We start from the raw sequence: 24058 nt of genomic DNA on the forward strand, positions 1-24058 counted from the left end.
AATTTAAGTGTTGTTGAAAAAGTAAATTAATTATGTGCTTTTAGTACTAAGTTGTATGGAGAACAAAATTTTAAAATGCGTTTCTCGAAATGAGTTGGAATGGACCAACAAACCTTCAGTTGTAAAGAAAAGAATTATTAGTTAAAGAAGAATAAAAAGGAACTTGCGAAGAATAAAGACATTTATTTCAATTTCAAATAACACTGAACATATAAAAAGAGAATTTTTAAAATGTGCGTATAAAATCACCCTTCTGTGTCATATTGTGCGATATTCAAACCCATTGTGTACTTAAGGCCTTAGAATCGAGCCTTAAATGTATTTGGGTACTGGTTAAATCTTGGTCTTAAAGCAACATTACTCTTGCCATATTGATTTTCTTTTCCGGACTGTCCCAAAATGATTCCGCCTTCATTATTTTTACCATCAATTCCTTCCTTTCCGGAAACATTGACCTCGGTGACATCAATAATTCGGGGATTCTTGCGATACTTATACCACCAATACTCGAATACAAGAGTTATACATGCCATTCCTATTCCTACAAATATTACAATGAAAACTCCTCCTATATTCTGAATAGAAATGCCATCGGATTGATCCTCCGGTTTTTCACATTTTGCCTGAATTTCGTCATTCTTCCACCACTTTTCTTTGAGTTTTTCCAGCTGACGTTTATTAAGCAAGGTCAAAATTCTAAAATAAGAAAAGCAAAATTTGTTGTGATCATAATCATGAGGCAAATAGTTATACATACGCATTGTTAAATTGATCCTTCAGATGGGACCCTTGTTGAACAGCAATAGCATACGGTTTTCGAGAGAACTCCTCGCCGACAACTTGAAGGTCACAATTAGTCATCACAAGATATCGAATGTCTGTCGCGTCACCCAAAAATGCAAATCCTGTTGCAGCTGTAGAGTTGCGAACTCTTGTTACAGCTTCTTCCAAAGTTACAGGGAGTACAGCTTCTTGCATGGCTTGCCACATTTTTGTATATTTGTCACTAACCGGGTAGTCCCATACAGCTAATTTAGAGCGTTCAAGAGGCGTCAATGAATCATTGAGAGACATATCCTTCCAGATTTCATAGAACATCTGTTCGATGTCAGCCATTCTCTGAAAATATGTCATAGCCGAAGTGCCATTTAACGGAGCATACAAAATCTTGTATTGTTTGGCAAGATCATCCAATGATTCGACTGGAGTGTCCAAACGAGAAACAGTTAAAAAGGCAGCCAAGTTGGCAGTATAGGATGCAATTATAATGAATCTGAAATCAAATATAAAATTAGTTTTGATCCTTAGGAAGATTGTATGGTTTATTCGAAATATATACATTTGGAAATGCAAAATGACCGAGAAAGCTAAATTTTGGATATGTTGTAGGGGATGCTTAAAAAAGCTTAACTTGAAGTTTTCGACCACGATTTCCTATGAGCTTTTTCCGCAATAACTTTTTTGATTATAACTCATCTATCCTTCGAGATACGAAAATTTTACTAGGAGCTTTTTTTTTGTAGCTTTTACCATGTTCTACAATTCATGCATTCACATTATTTTGGACAACAATTACGACCTCCAGCCGGCCGCAAAGTCGTTTAGTCCGCACCCACCGCCAAGCAAGCCGCTCGTTCGGTCGTGAAAAAAAACAATCATTCATGTTTTTTTAATGTCAAAAAAAAAAAAAAAAATACGAAATTGTAGGTCTGAACAGGGTCTACAAATTTGATTTTAATATTTTTTGGCCTAATAAGCTTACGGTACAAATCTTATTGTAAATATTTTTGAAAGCTAGTGATATCAGTATTTGGAATTTAAAACCTTGAAATAATGAAAGATCAACATAAAAAAGAAGAGATGAACACCGTATTTGAAGACGGAAGAAGACACTACACAAAACAAGTGGTCGAATCTATCAGAAGATGCTATGGCAGGGGTAATATCAGAAAATTCTATATATACAAGGATTAAACTGCGCGGCTGCACTCTGTACACCAACCATTCGTTAACGAAGCTAAGACGTAGCCATCCCCTCCCTTCCCTCCCCCTTCTCTTTCTTTACTCAACTTACGTTCTTTTACCCTCCTCAAAAGAAAATTCCCAAGTCAAGGTAGATGGAATACGTGATGCCGAGGACTGAATAATGCAGGGAACAAAACATATTCATCGCGAACGTACTGTCCCTATGCGATACCAGTAAACCTCGCATAGTAACTAGCCTTACGTCTACATGGGAGCTCTGTAGATAGTTGAACTTATATTTCTCGTCATACTCGTGGCAACCTATTGGAGTAAAACAAACAAAAACACAAACAAAAACAAAAATCGATTACTGATAGACAACACAATAACGGAGTCAGATGAAGAAGCTCTACTTCGTTCACCAGTGACTGATATGGAGATAGAGTTCATCTACATTCCCATATACAAGAACCGTGCCCCCTCCCAATTCAAAAGGCGATCTAAATCATCAGGCACCACAAGGTCCAAACTCTATGATTGAGGGAAACCACCACGTCAACAAACCATAGCAGAAAGATTATTTCACTGGGGCACAAAGGTGACGCGACGTATAGCTGCGCAGATCAGAGACGGCATTGAGCCCGAAGAAGCAAGGCACAGGGAAAAAGCTATAGACACGCAAATGTATTAGCAGACAAGAAGGCAGGCATATCAGTGAAGGCAACAAACAAGGGCAAAAGGGAACGGTCAGCTGACAACTCCCCTGCAGGAGCAGCCAAAGCACTAGCAAAGACAAACCCAGCAGTGCCGCCAAAACTGGCGTCGAATTACGGCACACGATTACGATCATACGTTAACGTTTTGACTATTTCTGTCTCTATTTAATTATTAGAAAACGATTGGGACACATAGCAACCATTCGTTAACGAACGTATGCCGTAATTCGACCCCTGGATCAAACCTTGAAAAAGAAGATGATCAATCACGACCAAGCACATCAGGGGGTTTCTATCGTGATGCCACAGCCCAATGTAAGGTTGCGATTATTCACTTGCTTCATCCATTGCAAACACTTGCTGAGCGTGAAACCAAACTGGTCAGAAAGAGCGTTCTGGAAGAGATGGACAAAACAGACAAAAACTGTCCAGCAATTAAGTTTGTGACCGTCTCGGGAGACGGTTGGCTTTCATTTAACTGCCACGACACAAAGACCAAGAAATGGCTCATGTCTACAGCAGAGACATATTTCCTGGAAGACGACAACCTCACCAAGGACATATTTCTAAATCGGCTTGGTAAACAAAACACCGATTTAAACACCAAAGGCTGGAGAGTCCTCAAGGTCGTCAAGGAAAAAAGCGGTGGATATCACGTCACTTTCTAAGTCGATGAAAAATCCAAGGACTAGATTCTGAAGTCCAAGTGCAAACTGTTCTTGAACTTCTCTCAGATCCAAATTAGGACCAAGGAAAGTTCAAGGCAGGAAAACACTAGCACACGAGAGAACAACAAGGGCGATAGCTCTTAGGGCCTTGCAACACCACAGGAAGTCAACAAAGATGCTCTTTGTTGACTGTGGGTCAACGGTAGAGGTTACCAACCCAAGGAAGTCTAAGGGCCTTACCAATAATGAATCGCTAAACACACGTTTAAGTATCGTCGGGTTTAATTTTACCGTTGCGTTAAATTGGGTGTATACTAATAATCAAAATAAACACGCGTTTAACTAATTGTGCTTCTATTACCAAATCTATTACATTTGTTGTCAAAATGACATAATTGAAGTGACATTTTTTGCACGTAATGTAATAATGAACAAAAATATAACTACAAAATACCTACATACCTTCATATATTTTTATTTTGGTTGTAAAAGTTAAAAAATGGAGCCCAAGCAAGGAGGCCAAAAGTGCATAAAAAAATGTTCATCTATCGTGAAGTACGACGATAGACTGACTCAATACAATGGTGTAGTTGTGGCTGTAGCTTGTAGTACTGCCAAAATTTTACTGAGGGAAACAACAACAAAAGTTGGCAGCAGCTGATCAAAAAGTTGAGAATTATTCAACTTGCGCTACAAGCTACAGCCACAGCTACACCATTGTATTCAGGGGGTTAGTTTTCTTTTTCAGCCTTTTCTGAAAGTAATGAATATTATTAATAAAAAAGATAAATATTTATAAACAAATAAATTTTTCCATTTACTTATTTAATAAATTGCCGCCAATATTATTAATTTTTCTCAACAGCTTGTTGACTTGACAAATATTTTTTTTTTTTGCTGACAAATGACAGTACAAACCGTGCGTTTACATTTAACCGCGCGTTTATAGTTCAGTTTCCCAACTATAAAATTAACGTGGCGTTAACCCTTAATCTGACTATTAAATTGGTTATTGGTATGGAGAAACATTTAACGCTCAGTTAAATATTTAACTGAGCTTTAAATTTGATTATTGGTAAGGCCCTAAGACGTCTGCAGACTTATCTCAGACCGATGAGACCCCTAGGGATAACTCTACCATAGCACCTGAAACTGATGCTGGCGCTCCTGATGCCTATGCAGTACTAAGCCGCAGATTTAATAATGAACACCTCGATATAGCCTTTATCCAGTAGCCTTAAATAGTGAAAGACCACATAAAAGGCGAGGTAATTTATGATTCTAGTAGTGAAGGTAGACCTAGAGCTTGCATAATGATAAATAAATCTATAACAAACATTCCTATTCCACAGCACACCAACAAGGATATGGCAGCAGCAATCATCCAGCTGCACACCTCAGAGGGCAGGTCAGAAGCTGTCATATGCTCAACCTTCTGGCAGGGGATTCTGCCGACCTCAGCTTCACACCTCTGCAGGATCTAATCGACTACTGTGGCAGAACAGGCCGGCAAATCATCGTTAGTTGTGATGCCAACGCCCACCACATTGTATGGGGTAGCTCCAACATAAACAAAAGGGGTGAGTACCTTTTAGAGTTCATTTTAAAAAATAATCTTGAAATTTTAAATCATGGGAATAGCCCTACCTTCAAGGACAGAATCAAGGAAGAAGTCCTTGATCTCAACCTATCCACTCCATTCATAGGCAATGCTATTCAAAACTGGCATGTTTCGACTGAAACATCAATCAGATCACCGGCAAATTTGCTTTGACATATAGTCGCCTCAATAAAAGAATGTCGTATGTTACATTTGGCTACTTTTGGGAAAACGCGATTAAAGTTCAGATTTTTTTTCTCGAAAACTGTACGGCGAATTTCTTTAAAAATACATGATATTTACAGAAAATATTTGTGTATTGAATTCTGTTGGAATTATTTCAATATTCCAATCCAGAAACAAATAATAGCCAATTTTCTCCAATATGCCGGTGTCGTATGTAACGTTTTCACAGAAACTATTTGTTAGCCAAACACATACGACAAATTGACACATACGAATAAAATAAGCAAAGTTTAATTCGATACTTGTTTACGACATACGACAAGTAGATATAAAATTCAATGCGAAAAAGTGCAAAAGGTGTGTACAAAATTTTAGTCTGTATATTTGGTTGTTTAAGTGTAAGAAAATGTGTAATGATACAAAACCATTTGCATTGAATTGGGAATACTCCTTTTATTTTAAATTAGAAAATCTTTTGTCCGTTGGTAAGTGTTGAAATCTATAAAAGATTCTATGAGAACCGGAAAACGCCTGCTCATTGATATGTTGAACTCTTACTCCCGTTACACTCTCGCACTTTCACAGTGCGGCAAAAATTTCAATTAAAAATTAAAAATAAACTATTAGAGATACAAAAATCTTTTATAGCTTATTTAAAAGATAATGACCTAAAGTTAAATACGTTTGAAGGAATTTAAAAAATTCCATCTTTTAATAGGGTAAATAGGGGTAAAACAAAATTTAAAAAAAAATGGCTATTTTCTAAACCCGACAATGAAAAGAGTTGAATTTTTTTTTTTAATCAATAGATAAATTTATTGCAAGACTGTTGAAAAAATTCTAAAAAATTTCAAAACCAAGCTATTAATGGTTTTGTAAAACTAAAACTCATGGTAGCCCTTTGACAAAGTAGTGATTATAGGTAGGGGAATTTTTTTTTTTGACAATTTGAAAAAGTCATTCGAAAGATAATAAAAAAAAGTTAGGGGTCTGATACGGATTTTTTTTTTAAGTCTCTGCGTTTCGATATATGAATTTTTGAAAAACACCTACTTATTTGGGGTATTTTTGGGTGAGTTTTTATTTTTTTAAATTTTTTGTAGCATTCAAAAAATCTCAAGCTCCTAGAACATGTAGTCTATGACTGTGTGCATACTTGTGCAAAAAATTGGCATTTCAAAATGGTTTTTGACCGAATAACGGGAAAAACAAGTTTTTTTTGTCCTAAGTTTTTTGACCTTTTTTAACCGTTTTTTATGTTTATCTTTTTTCTTCAACCGATAAATAAATGAAATTTATATTGTAGATAGATAACAGACAGGACTATATTTTGAGATAACGGTAAAATAAAGTTTTATTATTCAACAGGTTCTATCTTTTGATCTAAAGCAAATGCAAATTTGATTTAACTTTATTGAACATCCTGATGATGTTACCTTTCATTTGGTATATCACACTGTACATTCACTACAAGCTACACAATGTTAAATTAAAAAACTTGCGAAATACCTCCAAACACTATATTACCGTTTATTTCAAAAGTAGCTGAGAGGCTAATGCATAGACAAATTACTGCTTATCTTAGAAATAGCGATCTTCTGTCACCAAGCAATATGGCTTCAGTGCGAATCATAGCAGTACTTCCGCGATCATCAATGTCGTTGATGTCGATGCAAACAAAGTAACTTTTTTGGTATTGCTCGATTACTCTAAGGCGTTTGATACCATCGACCACTCCATTATGTGTTCTAAGCTATTACGTCGGTTTAATTTTGGTGAGGCAGTAAGATCAATTTTGGGACCTCTTCTGTTCTCAGCATACATCAACGATTAGCCTCCATATTGAGTCACTGTGAAACACGCATGTTTTCGAATGATGTTCAGTTAATTAAACATTGCCACCTTGGTCTCATTGAGGATTGCGTTGAAAGCATAAATGCTGAACTAAAAGCAATTTTTGAGTGGTCCAGCATTAGTAGTCTTCTACTCAATCCAAATAAAACCAAGTGCCTTGCTACCTCAAAAACATTGCTTGATTTGTCTTATCTTCCAGTACTTGAGGTAAACGGCACTCCAGTGGAATACGTAGACAAGGCAAAGAACCTAGGCGTTTATTTCAATAGGACCCTTACTGGAATGATCACATAAATGCAATGTTAGGAAAATCCGAAATTTAACGGTTTCCAAAAAATTCATTCCTCCTATGCTCGTCAAATCGCTTTGTTTTCTCATTTTGCGTCAACTTAATAATAGTTAATATTAGCATAAATGTAATTTTCCTTTCTTTGTACTTGTAAGTACAGAAAATTTTATACATGTTGTTATTTGCTCCATATAAGTATCATGTTACTGGAACGCGTTGAGCCGTTTATGTGACGGGACACCCCCTCTTAAGCTTAGTTATCTAAAAGATATTAATCTTAGAACTAAGTTTCTTATTTAATAAATATCTAACGGCCAAACTGTTTGAAGCGCCTGGAGGGAGGTTATCTGGTCAGGAGATACCCATCTGTTATATATGGTGGGAAGAATGAAAGCCCAATGAATGGAAACTCAGCACAGTATGCCCCATCTACAAAAAGGGTTACGTTCTAAATTGCGACAACATCAGAGGTATAAGTCTTCTCAAAATTGTATAATCTTGTCGTTAATCTTGTTTGGTCATACCTAGAACCTTTTGCCAACAACCTGATCCTCCCCTAATAGTTTTGTTTTATAGGTGAGGTATATCTTCCATCGACTAAAACTCCGACAGAATTTAGGAAAAAACAAAGAATACTAACTAGTTCGATGCAAACCAATTTGCAACCAGACTAAGTTTCTATTAAGTTCTGATCAGAGTACGTTACATCTCATAGTAAGAAGTTGATGAAAGACACAGGGCGAAAAAAGAGAAAGGGCTTTTTATTTTTGTTTTGTGTGATTTCAATTAAGTACTAAATTTGGAGCAGTGAATCTTTTGCAGCATTTCTTTCTTGAAGAGAATTGCTAGTTGGTGTTATAAAAAAGATTTAATAAATTAATATTGAATAGTTGTTTAAGATAGATCTTTTTGAAGGTTTTCATAACTATCCACAGGAAAAAAAGCTTACGGAAAGTTGTTTTTATGAATATTAACTAACTAAAAAATAAAATTTTCATGATAATAATGCTCACCCAAAAAGCCACCAAGTAGCAGCTACTAGTCTTCCAGACAAGTTTTTTGGAGCTTCGCCTCCTCCTTGAGGTGTCAACGATGTCATGCAGAACCATAAACACTCCTTTAAGTTAAATTCACGTTTCTCGTCATCATCCTTGTATTTCTCGCGATTATTTTGATAGCTATATGGACTCCACCGATCAAAGACCCACATAAGAAAACTCGTGAAGAAGTAAGCAGCCAAAATACATAACCATACATTAGTTTCCAATACAGTTAGAAATTTGAAGAGCGAACTCGGTGTACTGGGTCTTTGCATCATAATAGTTATTCCAACAAGATCATAATATGGAACTGTGAAATCGATCACTAATTCCCGTTCAGCCATCACAGACATAGAACCTAACCCAATGTCAGCTTTCTTTTCGATCAGCTTTTTCACTACTCCATTCCATTCACCTTTTTCGTCCATGTTTCCGAATTTTTCATCTTCAACTTCTTCAATGGTATAATCGAATTTTACAATTTCAGCAATTGCATCAATCAGGTCAATACAATATCCTTTGTAACCTTTTGGAGCAGTTGGGTCTTTCATTATGAATGGAGCTTGCTGAATGAGAAAAATATTGGTAATAAATTAATGTTTGTCAATCAGTCTCAAAGATATTATAAGGTGATTACAGTTATATGTATACATTTAAAAAAATCGGCACAGATACGATAACTTTTGCGCCTAGCATTGAAAATAACACGTACAATTATAAATAATACTTTCTTTAAAAGCCAGAATTGTACACTTAAAACTAATTTTTAAATCAAGGTAGGTAATTTTTTTTTCGAAATTATTGATTTCGAAATCAAAATTTGGGAAATTTATCGATTAAGAAAACTGCATGAATTGATTCCTTTTCAAACACTGAAAACTATAATGTTCCTATGCTTTCTACTTTTTGAGAAAATTAAAAAATAGGAAAAAGGCCCCAAGTCATTACAATAAGGAAGGAAAGGGTAATACCGGGCACTTTTGGTTAAAACCCAGTAAAACAAAAAACGATTAACGAAAAAATTCATTTTTATTTAATATATAGGAACTTTATTATTTTCTCTTTAATATCACATAACAAAAAACCAATTAAATTCATAAAAAATAATAAATAATACTCTTTGAAAAAAAAAACATTGCTTTGGCTGACATTTTCAGGCCAAACGAGCAATACCAGCCACAGTGCGGGCAATACCGGTTAGTGATGATCCGCGGTAGTGTTGATATTTGGGAAATCCTACTGCGGATAGCTTTGCCAAAAAACACGCCAATTGCAATATATTTTTTTCCGATTTTTCTAAGTGACTATTTAACAAAAAAAAAGTGACCTACTGTCAAAATCGAATGATTTCTTAGCATTTGGTTATAAATTATGTTATATATTAAAATTTTTTTTTGTTGCACGGGGTGTTCCAAAAAAAAATAGACTAGTGAATTTGATTTAAAAATAGCCACAGCAGAAATACAGGGTGTTCAAATTCAAAATTAAGAGTAAGACAAAAAATGTACCCAGCTATTTGAAAAATTAAAAAAAGAATCTTACCAAGGAAAAAAAAAAAACTGTACCGGATGTTTCAGTTATAATAAGAAAATTTTTAAAAAATTTAATTTAAAAAAAGGAAAAAGGATTTTCATTTTTGGATAACTCAGTTAATCAAGAGTTTTGATGGAATTTTGTGAATGTGTTGCTTTCTGAAGATAGAATAAATTTATTTATGGCAACTATAAAATCGCTTTTAAAAGATTTAGTGAAATATGGGCTAAAACCGGTCGAAACTGTGGAGGCTTGAAATTCACAAATTTTTCCCGACTCATTGAGAATTTAAGACTACTGTAAATGGTCTTAGATAAAATAACTCTTATGTTATGATAACAGACCATCATAAAGATGAAACAAAAAAGAGTTTGATGAGTCCTGCAAAAAAGGCAAAAACAACAATTTTCCAGTTAACCTTAATGTAGTTTCAGAACTCCGTTTATTTAAAAATTAGCTAATTAAGCACAAGAAATTAGTTATATTTCATTTTCCTATGTAATGGTTATAAATATTACAAATAAAAATCAATAAAAAGTTTTTTTTCACGTAATTAATTTTTTAAGAGGGTCTATCAAAGTGCCAAAAACGTGTACTTCTAGAGCTCTGTAAATCAAAAATATGTTTAAATATGTTATTAATCGTAAAATCTTTTTTTTGTGACCGTACAGTACTTTTTAAAATGAGTCCACTGAAAGGCAAAAAACTTGTACTTTCAGAGCTCTATACATATAAAATTTGACGAAATATTTAAATAATTGAAATTATATTTCATGTTGATATATTTATAATTAATCTTGCAAAAAAGAATTCTCAAAAAGTAAAACTTGTAAGCGTTATTTAATTAGTTTACTAACTGTTCTAAGGCCGGCCTCATTGTAATTGTTTTGGGTTACTAACATTATTTTTTGGTGTGCTGAACACGAATCTAAAGTATTCACGGCAAATATAAAAAATTTCGGAAAAAGTCCGAAAACATATTTTTTTTCTTTCCAGTGGCGCTTGTGTTCACTTGAATACACAATTTTTACCCTTTAAACATGTTTACAATAAAAAACTATCTTAATATCAATAAAACAGATAAAAAAAAAGTCCAAGTGAAGCACCAAGAAAGCATAAACAGCAAAAAAATATTGTTCAGGTTAATATGCAATGTAGATTGCTTTAGCGAAAAGATACTTACAACAACTGTGAACACCCTGTAAACTGTATCAGCTGTTAATTCTCTCATAATTTTCTCGTCCTTAACATTCAATGATGAATTAAGACCAGCTACCCAACTGCCAATTGACCTTGTATTCACAGAATTTCCTCCACGAATTGACAAAACACTTATATCCATTTCGAATTGCATGTAACTATAACCATTGAAAGGTAAATTAGGCTGCGTGACTAATTCAAAAACTCCATAAGACGTTGCTTCTGAAACCTGAAAAAAAAAACAAATATGTATACAAATTTTTAAACAAACAAGCAATAGAATAATTGATCTTGCGCTTGCACAAATAAACAAAGAAAATACCTGAAGAAAGTACTGCCTCAAATCGATAAGACGTTCTGGGGTGTTAGCTCCTTGAAAATTATCACAGGTCAAATACTCCATGTCCTTTGGCCATGCTCCTGATTGTAACATTTCTCTTGAAGAACAAAAGAAATTATTTATAAGTATGTATATGTATTTGAATGCTAAATTTCATTTTGTTTGAATTTCAATCTCTTACTTGACCGCTAAAAAGGTTCTTAAGGCTAGGTCAAAGTAGAAAGCCGATGCGATTTGCGGTTGTTGTTTTAAGTTGTATGTTGTACTTAATGATCCCAAGCGATCACGGTTCCTTTGGTAAGCTATGGGTTTTAAAAACATAATGGTCGCATTGTCCCTCTGACTCCGAACTTCTCCTTCGTTTTGAGTTATAGCATGCCAAGCAAAATTTCGTTCAAAATATTCTGGTTTAACAGACTCTAAAAAAAAACAACATTGCACCGCTATGATTTACAAAATTTCAATTCTTACCCAAAACCATCTTAATAGATTGTAAACTTCCGAGAATAAAGAAGTTATTAATATCCAAATTTCTAAGTTTCTCAATTTGCTGTTCTCTTTCACCGTCCTTAGCTATAGCAGTAATCACATGGCGAGCTTGGATGTTCTGCAACAGGGATTTATACTTATGGTCCATGATAAAAGTTTCATCGTAAAGAATTGCCGCATTTGTTATGTTCATATATTTAACAATACTACGAATAACCTCAGGAATTATATCGGCAGGTGGCATTACCTATAAATCACAACAATTTACAATTGAAAAACAATTTCAATTTCACAGTTTCCAACCTGCAAAAGGTATTTCGATTTCTTTTCGTCAATATTTCTCCACTGTCTTAAATCTCCCTCCTGCCCATATGATGCTGTTACAGTTGGTAAGCCAAGAGCCTGACTAAATGACTTGACTGTTTCTGATGCAACACCACTTTTTGTTGTATCAAAAATTACATGAGGAGATTGCTTCTTTTCTATACTTTCAGCATATTTTGAACATACTGTTTGGAACAGATACAAATTTTAAGAACTTGAATAAATCAAATGTAAAAGTAAGGAGTGTTTTAAATAAACCTATCAGTTTTGTGGGCAGGTATGGTTACGAAAGATCTGGATCAAAATATTTAAAATTAAGACAAAAATTTAATTGATATATTTAGGTCATAAGAAATTTTTACTTTCCCACTGAAGCTTCAACTTTACTTGATAATAAATCATTACACAGACTTTCATCGTGTTTTAAATTTACCTTCCTAAGATTACCGCTAAGAGAAATTAAAATAATGTCTTGTCTTACTCGCTTCAAGAAGAACTTTAGCATCAGATCGATTGGTTTCTAGCTGTTCCACTTGCACGGAAAGTCCATAACTGGGATTTTTCTTAAGAAACGTTTGAACGACCTCAACAGCTTTTGTGGCTGGTTCGTTGTCCACTTCATTAATAAACACTGAAATTAAAAATTAGTTTAGCAAAAAAAAAAATATATTGTTATAAATTAAATTTGTTTTTTAAATACATTCAGATTTCAAAAACCCACTTCCCATTACAAAAAGTACTTAGTTTATAAATAAATCGTTTTTAAAGACATGGCTAATAGAGGACAGAAAAACCCTAAGTGATATTTAAGAAAGAGGAGACTGGTCACTTTAGTATGGTACATGGCCCATTGGTGTTACACATTGATGGCCATTTGTACAAACGTGGATCAGCCTTGGTTCAGGAATTTAACTCGCCAATTTCTGCGGATTAGCTGCGGGTCAACCTCGGTTCAAACATGGATGCGGCTATTTTTACATATATGGACCTTGAACCAGTGCTAAACCTCAGCTTTACTACCGAATCCAGTAGATTAAAGTTTCTGGCCCACGGACTAAATATTTGTACAACTCGCCCTGGGACATATGTACATAAAATGAAAGGTCTCGATGAGTATATTATTTTTTATATGGGAAAAAGTCTGTATCTCGTGCGGGGAAAGTGCAGTGATGCATTTAATGTTCAAAAATGTATATAATACAATTCAGAAAAGTATCTTTTTTGACTAGATGCTTGACTTAGCTTGATTCAAAAACATAATAACGGTGTTGGAGATTCAATTGGGCTATTCCATCACCAGTTTTCACCCATGACGCAATGCATTTTTCGATTTTTAGATCACTTTTGTACGGGACGTGGCCCATTGGTTTAACACATTGAGACATACATACATCATATGAAAGACCTCAATGAGCGCATTATTTCTTTGAATGGACACAATACTCTATCTCGTGGATAGTTTGAGTTGCATTTTTGAAAAATTAGCCACAACCTTCGAATATTTGAATTATTTTAAAACAAACAAGGTAGTTTCGCACACGACTTCAAAGTACAGAAGATCATATACTTATACTCAAATGTTTTTTTATTATTGTATTCCATAAATCCATAATTGTTTTTAAAACAATTTAATCGAGCATCTAGTGAAAATGTATACTTTTCTGAATTTTATTATATACATTTTTGAGCATAATATGCATCACTGTACTTTCCCTGCACGAGATACAAACTTGTGGCCATACAAAAAAATAGTAGGTACACTCATCGTAATCGAGACCTTTCATTTGATGTATGGTTCAATGTGTTACACCAATGCACAGTGGTTCCGTTGTAGGCCATAGGCCGAAATATCGATGTCAATATAATTTTTTTTTTTTTTTTTTTTTTGACGGGAGGAAATCTTCAAAAGACACTTGGCAGTATTCGACACCAAGTAGTGTGGGACTCTTAACCACTAAAACCACCTCTTTATCAGGACCAATCTTGAGAGATCGACATCAGATTTTTCTTTCTTAACTTTGTAAAATCACTTTGGGGGAAGTTTAAACTTTTAATACTTTCCCATGTTTTTTTAGACCATAAGCTCATGAGGCTTGGTTCTTCTTAATCTCCGAACATGGTTTCTTGTATTCAAGACGGACACCATTTCAGAATTGGTATGACTTTGCAGTCTCTGATTATGCGATACAGCGTATTTTTTAACAACTTCTGTAACCGTTTCTATTTGTAAGTCACGATGTAGATCGCTATTTCTTATGTACCAAGGTGCATTAACTATTCCACGAAGGACTTTGTTTTGGAATTTTTGGATGATTTCGGTATTTGTTTTCTTTGTACAGCCCCATAATTGGATACCATAGGTCCAAACAGGCTTTAGTACTTGATTATACAGCATTATTTTGTTTTGGGTTGATAAATCAGAGTTGTTACCAAGTAACCAGTAGGTACATTTTTCTATATTTCAAGTTTAGTTCTTCTCTTTTCTTTTTGATGTGCTCTTTCCACTTTAGCTTTGCATCCAAAGTCATTCTAAGGTATTTGGCCGTATTGACGTAAGGTACAGCTTGATTATTAATGAATATTGGAATATTGTTTATCTTTTTATTTGTAAAGTTTATATGTGAAGATTTTGTTTCATTGAGTTTGATACGCCATTTTTCGGTCCAATCTCTGACTGTGTCGACGGCATTTTGCAGTTTTACTGCTGCCTTAGAGACACATTTGTCGGGTACCAAAATTGCGGTATCATCTGCAAAAGTAGCCATTATGGTGTGATTACCAACTGGGATATCCCTTGTGTATAGTAAATACAGGGTAGGACCTAGGACACTTCCTTGTGGTACACGGGCTTCTATTTTCTTCAATTCCGAATATTCTTGATCGTACCTTACTCTAAACAATCGGTCTGAGATGTACGATTTTAATATTTCATAGTACTGTCTGGGAAGATCCCTTTGCAGTTTGTACTCAAGTCCCTCATGCCAAACCTTGTCAAAGGCTTGAGCAACATCTAAGAAAATAGCTGAACATACTTGTTTTTCTTCTAATGCTTTTTCTATTACATCCGTTATTCTATGAACTTGGTCTATCGTGGAATGTTTATTTCTAAAGCCAAACTGATGATTTGAGATTAACCTTCTTTCTTCTATAATTTTGCTAAGTCTCTTCAGAAGCAGTTTTTCAAAAACTTTTGCCATAATTGGTATAAGCGATATTGGTCTACAAGACGTCACTTCTGTAGGTAGCTCAGGGAAATTAGTCAAAATATGGGTATTAAATCGCATTTTTCGCGGGACAAAATTTTTTTCATGGAATGTGTTTGGGGGGTTGTCCTTATCATAAAAGTCAATTTGTTGGGATGATTGGAGGTTGGGAACAGCCGCCATCTTGGAAAAGAGATTGGTATCGTTTTTATTGAATAGCTCCATTGTTATTCATTTCAACAAAAAATGACAAAGGTATGACTTATTAACAATAAAATTATCTAAAAACTGATATACAAAACAATTCCGTGAGTTGATTAAATAAAATTATATAGTTGGTTAAAGTGCGGGTTTGTTTCGCAAGTTTGGGGCAAAATGGCATTTTTTAATATATCTGACGAACTTTTGATTTGTCTGGGTAATTCTTCAAGAATGAATTATAGTACTTATAATTACCTATAAATTGAGCCCACTCAAGATATAAGCCGTTTATGCGGTAATGTTTTAGAGACTTTTGTGTTAAAATTTTTATTTGTTTATTTGAATTGAAAACCCCGATATGGTAGTTAAAAAAAGTTTATATCTTGAGTTCTACTGGCCGCATTGCCAAGATTGAGGTGTCCAAATTTAGGAAAAATGACAGAGCATCTGGTTTTATGTTTATAATTTGAAATAATGTAAATTTAGCTCATTCACATTAACTGGAAAACTTACGTTATTTAACCCCACGAAAACCGTATAAAGCATAAAATTAGAGTTGTCAGACCTTTGAATTTGATATTAAGACGAGCATAGGTACAAAACTGCGTACTTATATTTTGGTAATACCTCTACTTAAAAAATTTGCTAGGCCTTGTAGCAAAAAACTTGCTTTTTTATCACTCTTGACTAGTACATAGAGAATTTCGAAGTTAGATTACTTCTAAAATATGATGGTTACAATAACAATTGTGGGCTCAATTTATAGGTAATTATAAGTACTATAATTCATTCTTGAAGAATTACCCAGACAAATCAAAAGTTCGTCAGATATATTAAAAAATGCCATTTTGCCCCAAACTTGCGAAACAAACCCGCACTTTAACCAACTATATAATTTTATTTAATCAACTCACGGAATTGTTTTGTATATCAGTTTTTAGATAATTTTATTGTTAATAAGTCATACCTTTGTCATTTTTTGTTGAAATGAATAACAATGGAGCTATTCAATAAAAACGATACCATTCTCTTTTCCAAGATGGCGGCTGTTCCCAACCTCCAATCATCCCAACAAATTTACTTTTATGATAAGGACATCCCCCCGAACACATTCCATGAAAAAAATTTTGTCCCGCGAAAAATGCGATTTAATTTACTAATTTCCCTGGGCTAAGGTGGCTTCCCAACTAACAATTTCGATGTTATAACGATGGTGAGAAGCTGTTTGTCATCACTAATTTCACACCTAAAAGACTCATATAACCCTGTTTATCATTAAAAAGGCCCCCTTTTTGTACACCTATTAAACCTATAAGAAGTACAATGAAATACTCCTGTAAAGTTTTTCATCAGTAGCCGAATGTGGTATTCGATCCTATAAATATGCGAAGAAGTACACTGTAAGACTACTGTAAGATTTCTCATCAGTAGCCGAAAGTGGAATTCGATCCTATAGGTGTGGGAAGAAGTACACTATTAGACTACTGTAAAGTTTGTCATCAACAAACGAAAGTGGTGGAGGAGAAATAAAAAGTGAGGTTGAATATAAAAGGAGGGGAAATAAAAGGAGGAGAAATAAAAAGAAATTAAATTGTGTTGCATTTATACTGATTTTTATTTTAGTATTAACTTTTTTTTATAAACCAAGTTTATCTGAGGAGCTAGGTTGATACTAATAGTATAAAAGAGAAATACTTTAAGATTGTTGCTTATACGGTTAAACGTTGTTTCATCGTCTGGAAATCTAGTATTTTGCCATTTTCTTCGAGCTCTTCTTTTCTCTATTATCAACTCTCTTATCTCTAAAGGATATTTTATTTCATTTTGTCTTCTATTAGAAAATGTTGGAGTACTTTCTTCAGCGGCCTGTTGCACATCAGCAATAAATTGTTCCACTTCATGGTCAATTTGCTCGATTGTATCCATAGGAGATCTTAAATTTATAAAACTTAAAAGCCTTTCTCTAAAATCACTCCAGTTTGTTTTCTTATTTACAAGCTTTGGATTACTTTTTTCTATTACTTCCGATTCACTTAGTGATAGAATCACTGGAGTATGATCTGATGACAAGTCATAATTACCTTCGACACTAATGTGATTTCGTTTGATTCCTTCCCAACTAACATTTTTGCTTACGGGTTTCGAGCTCAAAGGGCTATTCGCACCTATAAAACTGGTATACTACTCACGGTAAAAAAATATCAGTAAACGCTGATATTTATACCTCTAAGAAACTTTTTAGGAGTATCTTATAGTGGGATTATAGGTGCGATGAAAAATTCTCTGTAAGCATTGTATAAAGCTTCGCTGGACTTCTGTTTAGTGTCACACTATAATGATGTTGGGAAGTGCTTACAGTGTCATAATACAATAATGTTAGTTGGAAAGTGTTTGATTTTTATTCAAACTTAAAAATTCTCAAGTGCGTTATTGTAATTATTTTGTGTGTTAAATAGTTTAAAATAAAATATAAAAACAGTTAAAATTGGTGTAAAGTTTAAAGTATTTCTCTTTTATACTATTAGTATCAACCTAGCTCCTCAGATAAACTTGGTTTATAAAAAAAAGTTAATACTAAAATAAAAATCAGTATAAATGCAACACAATTTAATTTCTTTTTATTTCTCCTCCTTTTATTTCCCCTCCTTTTATATCCAACCTCACTTTTTATTTCTCCTCCACCACTTTCGTTTGTTGATGAAAAACTTTACAGTAGTCTTATAGTGTACTTCTTCCCACACCTATAGGATCGAATACCACTTTCGGCTACTGATGAGAAACCTTACAGTAGTCTTACAGTGTACTTCTTCGCACATTTATAGGATAGAATACCACATTCGGCTACTGATGAAAAACTTTACAGGAGTATTTCATTGAATTTCTTATAGGTTTAATAGGAGTAAAAAAAGGGGGCCTTTTTAATGATAAACAGGGTTACATGAGTCTTTTAGGTGTGAAATTAGTGATGACAAAAAGCTTCTCACCATCGTTATAACATCGAAATTGTTAGTTGGATTTAGCTACGAAAAAGTCAATAAGGTCTGGTATTTTGTTAGTATCGGAAGGCTAGTAAGTAGGCGACCTGGAGGAATAGAATTCGCAATTGTATTTACGGCCTGCTTGGAAAAGTCTTTTGCCTTTAGTTGATATAAGTCTTGAACCCCAATGGGTGTGTTTCGCATTGAAGTCTCCACCAACAAGAAAGTCAATATAATGACGTCATTTTTCGTAATATTTGGTGTAAAAAGCCTATTCTTTAAGATGGCATAACAGAAATTTTGAGAAAATAACGGAACTTTTCATATCGACCATGAAAAGTTGTCGAAAAAAGTCTGTTTTCAATGCTTTAATTTTGGTCCCGAATCAACTTAAACTTTTAAGTGTATTTTTCGGTTAAAATAATTTTTAAAGTTTTTTTTTGTTATGGAAGTTAAAGTATAAGGTATGTACTATTAGTCTAAGAGCCCACAGCAAATTTTGGGAGTGGAGGTATAACCAAAATGTGAGTATGCAGTTTTATAGCCTTATGCATTCTAATAACGAATTCAAAAGTCTGGCAGCTTTAAATCGCGGCTTTATCTTGACGATGCAATGAATAGAACTCAAGATATAAGCTGTTTAAACGGCTATGTTTTTTAGACTTTCCTGTTTAATTTATTGTTTGTTATTTTGAATTCAGAACTCTCCAAAAATAGAGCCCTTATGGTTAGTTTAAAATGCTTATATCTTGAGTTCTATTCATCGCATCGTCAAGATTGATGTCTTCAGGGTTAGGGGAAATGACAGAGCATCAGCCCTTATATTCCGAATTTCATTTTGTGTTAATTTAGCCAATTCACATTAATTGGAAAACTCGCGATATTTAACCCCTCGGAAACCATATAAAGCCGCGATTTAAAGCTGCCAGACTTTTGAATTCGTTATTAGAATGCATATGGCTATAAAACTGCATACTCACATTTTGGTTATACCTCCACTCCCAAAATTTGCTTTGGGCTCTCGGTCTATATATTTAAAGAGTTTACAATTCTATTTTATTTAAAATTTTCAATACAAAACAGACTAGAAAATTATTGGTTCAAATTCCATACTTTTGTTTTTCTTCTCACTTCAACGAAACTTTTAACCACGGTGGGCAGGAAGCATCCATAGGTATCACAAAAATGTCGACAAAAACTGCAAGTTGGGTTGTATTCGTTGATGATTATACGTCCAAAATCCGTTGGATTTGAAATCCTAGCTGCTCCTTTTCAAAAGTTATTCATATTTTTGTATTTCTAGTCGGGACAATTTGGAATAAAAATCTTGGGGAGAGTACGATAACTTAGGCGACAAGAATTGATAACGGTATTTTGTAGAGGAGTTTAATACAATAATTTTTTACAATGGGAGGGGGGGTCCATCTCCCCCCGTTTAGGCGGGAGGGGCAATTTTCTAAAATATCACATTAAATACAAAAAAAAATTATTTAAAAACAACGGCAACACTTACAGTTATGAATGATACATTTTTCCAAAGCCAGAATTGTACACTTGATTTTTATTTTTAAATCAAATTATTGCAATTAATTGTTCTCGAAATAATCAACTTCAAAGTCAAAATTTTGGAAAAAAGTTGAAAAAAAAACACTTTAAGTACTATTTTTACCAAGAATGTGAATTTAAATACGAAATAAATCAATGAAATAAACAGCCTCAATAAATTTATAATCAAATTCTGAAAATTATATGCTTCTATGTTTCTAGTTTTTGAGAAAATTGAAAATTAAAAAACTTCCTTTTTATCGGATTTCTATTTTTTAGCTGTTTTCGTGTTTACATAAACATAATGCTTGCAAGCAGTATGCCCCCTTGCAACCCCCCTGGTTGAGCTCACTTTTATAGGATTTGGGGTGGGTGCGAGTTTGGGTGAAGACAAATTTTGTTCAGAATTTAAAAGTTTTTTCGAATTCAAAAGAAACTTTGTACATACCCAACCTTGACCCCACCCCAAATGAATCCCATAGTGTGCCAAAGCTGGGGGGTTGCAGGGGGCAGCATGCCCCCCCCCTCTTAGCCATCTCACTTTGATACGCCTTGAACTTCATATCTTAACCATTTTTATTTACCATTTTTATACAAAAATCGCGAGATTCTTAGGACCAATTTCAAATGGCCTAAGCGAAGCAACGAAGTTGTCTTAGCGGGACAGAGGACCCAAAAAAATTTGAATCTTGAGAACCCGAGAAGAGAGCCAGACATGATTCTTTTATGTTAAAAAGCTGTTCATATTGGCGAAAATAGTTAAGAAAATGAAAATCTGATAAAAAAGTAATTTTCTTATTTTCAATTTTCTCGGAAATTATAAGGCATAGAAGCATATAGTTTTTAGGATTTGATAAGAAATTGATTGAGGCAGTTTATTTCATTGATTTATTTCATATTTAAATTTGCAATCTTGGTTAAAATTGTATTTAATGTGTTTTTTTTTTCAACTTTTTTTCCAAATTTTGACTTTGAAGTTGATTATTTCGAGAACAATTAATTGCAATAATTTGATTTAAAAATAAAAATCAAGTGTACAATTCTGGCTTTTGAAAAATGTATCATTCATAACTGTAAGTGTTGCCGTTGTTTTCAAATAATTTTTTTTTGTATTTAACGTGATATTTTAGAAAATTGCCCCTCCCGCCTAAACGGGGGGAGATGGACCCCCCCTCCCATTGTACAAAATTATTGTATTAAACTCCTCTACAAAATACCGTTATCAATTCTTGTCGCCTAAGTTATCGTACTCTCCCCAAGATTTTTATTCCAAATTGTCCCGACTAGAAATACAAAAATATGAATAACTTTTGAAAAGGAGCAGCTAGGATTTCAAATCCAACGGATTTTGGACGTATAATCATCAACGAATACAACCCAACTTGCAGTTTTTGTCGACATTTTTGTGATACCTATGGATGCTTCCTGCCCACCGTGTAACTATGTTGTCATCAATATAAATACATGATTCATATATAAAATTTTTCTCTAGCATGTGTAGTTTCTTAAACAACTGAATCTGTCTGCGAATAAATGCGACGGGCTACGACTGACTCTTTCACACCCACTGTTTCAATTTTACCCATATTTCTCATATTTAAAACTTTTTAATAATATTTTTTTTTAAGTTTTTATGTTTTCCTTAAGTTTTTGTACATATTTTTATAAAAATATATGATATTAAGCAAGCTTTAAATCTAAAATGTAACATAAAAATTATGACTGAAATTGAAAAAAAAGAAACAAATAAATAATTTCAAAAAATAACTTATCATTTGTTTGTATGTTGATTCAAGGCTTCTTTTTACATTTTGTTCATTTTGTTATTAAATATACCTATACAAGATTTCTTTATAAATCAATTGTTTTTCATTTGAATTATTCTTTTTTATTGCAAAAAAAATATATTCTCACACATATTCAAGCATATTTTGTTGCTGTCCTAAACCATAATCCCCTATGGCCGCCCTTCTTAGCAACCGGTACCACTGTGCAATGGGCCAAAATGCCCAGTCTCCTTTAGGTTCAATTTTCTCATCGAATTAACGTTACCCACGTACACTGTGATGTATACGTAATTTTTATTTCTTTAAACAGCTAGAACATTTTTGTTCATGCAATATGATCACATGTCTTAGTATTTTTAAGTAAATATTTATTATGCTGAATTGAATAAGACCCGAAACACCGACTCTTAAAAAGCTTTTAACCTTTTTATGAAAAGATTAATGCTTTTTGAGTAAGGGCGAGATAGGGATAAGAAGTAACAATGGGTGTAAGAAGTAACAGTTAAAAAACATTGTTTCTCTAAGAATTAAGAATACCTTGAGAGAGAAAAATATTTTTCCGGGGTAAGTTGTAACAACTTCGTTCATTTGTTTAAGCTCTAACATGCAAACAAGAAGCTTTGTTCTTATTTATGTTTCATTTAGATTTCTACTTTGATTCTGTCCATTAAAAGAAGGTTCACCCATTTTTTTTTTTTTGGCAAAACTTTATTTTTTTGCCCTCTCAAATGCGGCCGATTGTCCACTTATTGAGGAGAAAAACAAACCTTTTGGTCAAAAAATGTCCCAAGCTCAGACAAATACAGGTGAAAAACAGTTTTATTTCCTCCATCTGGAGAAAAAAAATGACAGATGAGCAAGCCATTATTTGAAATTTGACAAGCCAAACTGTTTATAGTCATCTCAAAAAGTAGACCCACTAAGATTTTAAGGACATATTTTTGATAAAAAAAACTCATACCTCAATATTATATGCGACAGAAGAATATGAAATAAGTATATTAATCCTTTGATATTTCATGCCATCATAATTTCAACATAGCAGAACTTGGTTCCTTATTTACACTTGTTTTTGTTGAGATGTATGTATGTATATTTTTCGTACTTAGAAGTCCGTTGTTTTTGATAAATTCATTGCATGTACCTACCTACAATCTATAACTTACAATTTAACTATTTGGAGCTTTCTTACTACAATTGAGGGGTCGAGAGTGAGAAGGTGTAAAGAGTAGCAATTATAGAGTTTTGAGTAATGGTCGTTTAAACTTTTTGTTTTTGGAAAAAAGTCTTAAGCTCATTTCTAAAGGTATGACACTAAAGGCGACAAACTATAAGACCAAAATTTAGGTTGTTTTTTGACATACAACTTTTCAAAAATGAAAATTAACTCCTTCTCACTTCAACTATCAAAATTGTATTTCCTGAGGGATGTAGGTATTAACAACTACCAACAGTTGTAGCTGTATTGTATAAGCGAATAACTATGTGTAAGTAACAATTTTCAGCTATTTGTGTATTTGATTTATTAATTGCAGGCGCTTAGGTAGGTGTCAATGCATGTACCGAGTATATCACAGAGCTCGATATACAGAACAAAATGTCATGTTTGATTAATATCTATTTCTCACATTTTTGCAATTGTATTTTCTACTGCCTTTAAAAAACACACGTATTCACATTCCCTTACCTACCCAATGGTAAAAAAAACACACGAAAAATTTAGCCTTGTATTTGCATTGACATTTTATGTTTAAGAATAATTAGGTAGCGATTTTGAAAAACTAATTTATTAAGGGAATCTTAAATATGTGTGTTTCATTTTCACGATTAAGAATTACTGAAAATGATTAAGTCAAAGCCCATAGATACTGGCATAATGTAAGTATTAAATTTATACCTAACAAGACAGAAAAGTTTCAGACTTACAAACGTTGATATTTTGCGTAGTTTGTCCATTAGCCAAGGTCAGTATCCAAAAATATCTTATTAAGAATATGTAATATTTTTTCTTTATTTGCATTTCGTCATTTATTGCAAATATTTTCACAGCAAAACTACCTATTCGGAAATTTTATATTTTTTTTTTCAATTAAAAATCAAACTCAACCGTACTCTCCGAAAATCTGTTTTTGACTGTGAT

General features: G+C 33.5%; 1 protein-coding gene across 1 annotated transcript; it reads right to left on the minus strand.

Moving 5' to 3' along the window:
* Positions 1–163: 163 nt before the first annotated feature.
* LOC129920965 (ionotropic receptor 25a) lies at positions 164–24058 on the minus strand. The gene is made up of 10 exons (XM_056002552.1): positions 23845–24058; positions 12686–12835; positions 12184–12389; positions 11863–12127; positions 11573–11810; positions 11374–11488; positions 11035–11280; positions 8292–8884; positions 758–1273; positions 164–696 (listed from the first exon to the last, which is right to left on the minus strand). Exons 1-10 carry the CDS (start codon positions 23936–23938, stop codon positions 300–302), a joined length of 2820 nt encoding a protein of 939 aa, XP_055858527.1. The 5' UTR covers positions 23939–24058; the 3' UTR covers positions 164–299.

Source organism: Episyrphus balteatus, chromosome 1, assembly GCF_945859705.1.
Source record: "Episyrphus balteatus chromosome 1, idEpiBalt1.1, whole genome shotgun sequence".
Classification (NCBI taxonomy): Eukaryota; Metazoa; Arthropoda; class Insecta; order Diptera; family Syrphidae; genus Episyrphus; species Episyrphus balteatus.

Coding starts and splice junctions, on each gene's coding strand:
- LOC129920965 (XM_056002552.1), bottom strand. CDS start 23,938: ATGCAAATAAAGAAAAAATATTACATATTCTTAATAAGATATTTTTGG. Junction 12,836..23,844: donor TACGCAAAATATCAACGTTT/GTAAGTCTGAAA, acceptor TTTTAATTTCAG/TGTTTATTAATGAAGTGGAC. Junction 11,811..11,862: donor ATCTATTAAGATGGTTTTGG/GTAAGAATTGAA, acceptor GTTTTTTTTTAG/AGTCTGTTAAACCAGAATAT.